Source organism: Merops nubicus, unplaced genomic scaffold (assembly GCF_000691845.1).
Source record: "Merops nubicus isolate BGI_N331 unplaced genomic scaffold, ASM69184v1 scaffold35502, whole genome shotgun sequence".
NCBI lineage: Eukaryota > Metazoa > Chordata > Aves > Coraciiformes > Meropidae > Merops > Merops nubicus.
Genome location: NW_008592430.1, coordinates 5,394 through 8,084, shown reverse-complemented (window position 1 = coordinate 8,084; position 2,691 = coordinate 5,394). Strand labels below are relative to the sequence as shown.

The 2,691-nt window shown below is 58.2% G+C and overlaps 1 protein-coding gene across 1 annotated transcript in view; it reads left to right on the top strand.

Moving 5' to 3' along the window:
• Positions 1-441: 441 nt before the first annotated feature.
• The window catches only part of DNAJC27 (DnaJ (Hsp40) homolog, subfamily C, member 27), a gene marked incomplete at its 5' end in the record, with an annotated part of 5,396 nt that continues 3,146 nt past the window's right edge, over positions 442-2,691 (top strand). Inside the window, 3 exons of the mRNA XM_008935132.1 lie at positions 442-511; positions 1,706-1,870; positions 2,453-2,575. Of these exons, the coding sequence (XP_008933380.1) occupies positions 442-511; positions 1,706-1,870; positions 2,453-2,575 (358 nt within the window). The remainder of the gene's footprint in view (positions 512-1,705; positions 1,871-2,452; positions 2,576-2,691) is intronic.

Sequence of the window (2,691 nt, the reverse complement as noted above, 5' to 3'; positions counted from 1 at the left end):
TTTTTGTAGGATCATTGGCTGGAAAAGACCCCCCAAGATCATCCAGTCCAACCCAACACCCCCATGACCACTGAACCACATCCCCAAGGGCCACGTCCACATGTTTTTTTGGACCCCTCCAGGGCTGGGGACTCCATCCCCTCCCTGGGCAGCCTGGGCCAAGGCCTCACCACTCTGACAGGAGAGAAATTCTGCCTCAGATACAAACAAAATTTTCTTCAGCCCATTGCCCCTCACCCTCTCCCTGGTTCCTTGGGAGAAGAGGCATCTTCTGGCCATGACACCCCAGCACCCTGAACCTGATACTGGATTTTTCTGTCCCAGGTCATCCAGCTTTATCTCTGCAGGGGGCTGGCAGAGAGAAGGGTTGTCCCTGCAGGGACAGAGCCAGGGCAGGGGCTGAGCAGGAGCCTTCTCCAGCACTTCTCCCTTCTCTTTCAGAGTGCAGATCAGAGACAGAGAGATCAAGGTGAACATCTTTGACATGGCAGGACACCCTTTATTCTATGAGGTAAGGCAGACCTGGCTCTGGGCAGCCCATCTCAGAAGCCTTCAGCACCCAGCAGCTCTGCCCAAAATTGAGGTTTGGGGTGGAAAACTTGAATATACATTTCTGAGGAGCTTCCACTGCCTCATGGATCCACCTGACCATCTGTGCTGGATCCTGGGCAGTGAGAGAGATGCAAAGAAGGAAGGGACCAAATGACCACAGAGTCTGAGAGCCCTGGGGGTGCTGAGCTGGAGCAGAGAAGCCTCAGAGGGGATCTGAGCAGTGCTGAGCAAGAGCTAAAGGGCCCCGGGGGGCAAGAGGCTGGGGCCAGACTCTGCTCAGTGGTGCCAGGGACAGGACAAGGGGCAACGGGCACCAACTGGAACCCAGGAGGTGCCACCTGAGCAGGAGGAGAAACTTCTCTGCTGGGAGGGTGGCAGAGCCTGGCCCAGGCTGCCCAGAGAGGCTGTGGAGTCTCCTGCTCTGGAGAGATCCCAAACCCTCCTGGCTGTGCCCCTGGGCACCCTGCTGGGGGTGAGCTGCTGGAGCAGGGGTGGGATGAGATGATCCCCAGAGGTCACTCCCAACCCCACCACGCTGGGATCCTGTTTGAAAGAACCCCCCAAAGACCTGATTGTAAACCACAGCTGGAAAGTTTGGCTGTTAGAAGGTAACACACACGTTGCCCTGTTTCCAAGTGGCTCCTTGTGCTTATCAATCTGCTCATCCTGAGGGTCTGCTGACTCAACTGGGAGCTCTCTGGAGCTTTCCTTGGGAGTTTGCAGCATGTTGGTGTCCTCCTCCACGACCACAGTGCTGTGAGACACTTGCTGTGGCACTATATGACTGTGGTCTGTCCCTTCCAAGTGAAATAGTCCATTCCAGAGTTATTTGCTATACAAATAATTAGCAAAACCATGGGCTGGACATTGGCCCAGTTCAAGTTCTCCAGTGTTGAGGAATCCATCACTCCCCTGGAGAAATGGGGGTGGGTTCCCCCATCTGACCTTCTGCTGTGGATCTCTTTGTGTGGAGATGAGTTTTTTTATCCCAGAATCAAACAGATAACCAGGTTGGACTGGATGATCTTAAAGGTGTTTTTCTAAGCTAGATCATTCTGTGATCCTCAGGGAGTGGTGACCCCCAGAGCTGCCAGACCCTGTGCTCCCAGCCTGGCTCTGGCTGAGCTCAGTGCTGCTGCCTTTGTCCCCACAGGTGAGGAATGAGTTCTACAAGGACACCCAGGGGGTCCTCCTGGTCTACGACGTGGGGCAGAAGGAATCCTTTGAGGCCCTGGAGGCCTGGCTGGCTGAGATGAAGCAGGAGCTGGGCCCCCATGGCAACATGGACAACGTGGTCTTCGTGGTCTGTGCCAACAAGGTGAGGACCTGGGGGGGTCCTGATCTCCAGACCTCAGGGCTCCTTGTGTTCCCAGCCTGAGTCCAAGGTGTTGGGAAGGGAAAGGAGTGGTGGAGTGTGGCCAGGGAAGGGCAACGAGGCTGCTGGGGAAGGGTCTAGAGCCCAAGTGTGGGGAGGAGCAGCTGAGGGAGCTGGGGGTGCTGAGCCTGGAGCAAAGGAGGCTCAGGGGAGACCTTCTGGCTCTGCACAGCTCCTGACAGGAGCCTGGAGCCAGGGGGGGGTCGGGCTCTGCTCCCAAGGGACAACAGGACAAGAGGAAAGGGCCTCAAGTTGCCCCAGGGGAGGTTTCAGTTGTCCCTGAGGAACAATTTCTTGCCCTGGAGGGTTGCCCAGGGCTGTGCCAGGCTGCCCAGGGCAGTGGTGGAGTCCCCACCCCTGGAGGGGTTCCCAAGCTGTGGAGCTGTGGGGTGAGGGACATCGCTGGCTTCCTGGCCATGCTCTCCACCCAGGCAGGCCCCTTCCTTGCTGGGGCCCCTCGGCCTTGGGGCTGTGTGCCCCAGGGGCTGCAGCAGGGCACAGGTGCCCTCTGGGCTCTGCCCCCAGATCGACAGCACCAAGCTGCGCAGCGTGGACGAGAGCGAGGGGCGGCTGTGGGCGGAGAGCCGCGGGTTCCTCTACTTCGAGACCTCGGCCCAGACTGGAGAGGGGATCAACGAGATGTTCCAGGTGAGGAGTGAGGGGGTGGAGAGGGCACAGACACCACGCTGAGCTGGGATTTGATCACAGGGTGGCACAGGATCCCAGCGTGGTGGGGTTGGGAGGGACCTCTGGGGATCATATCA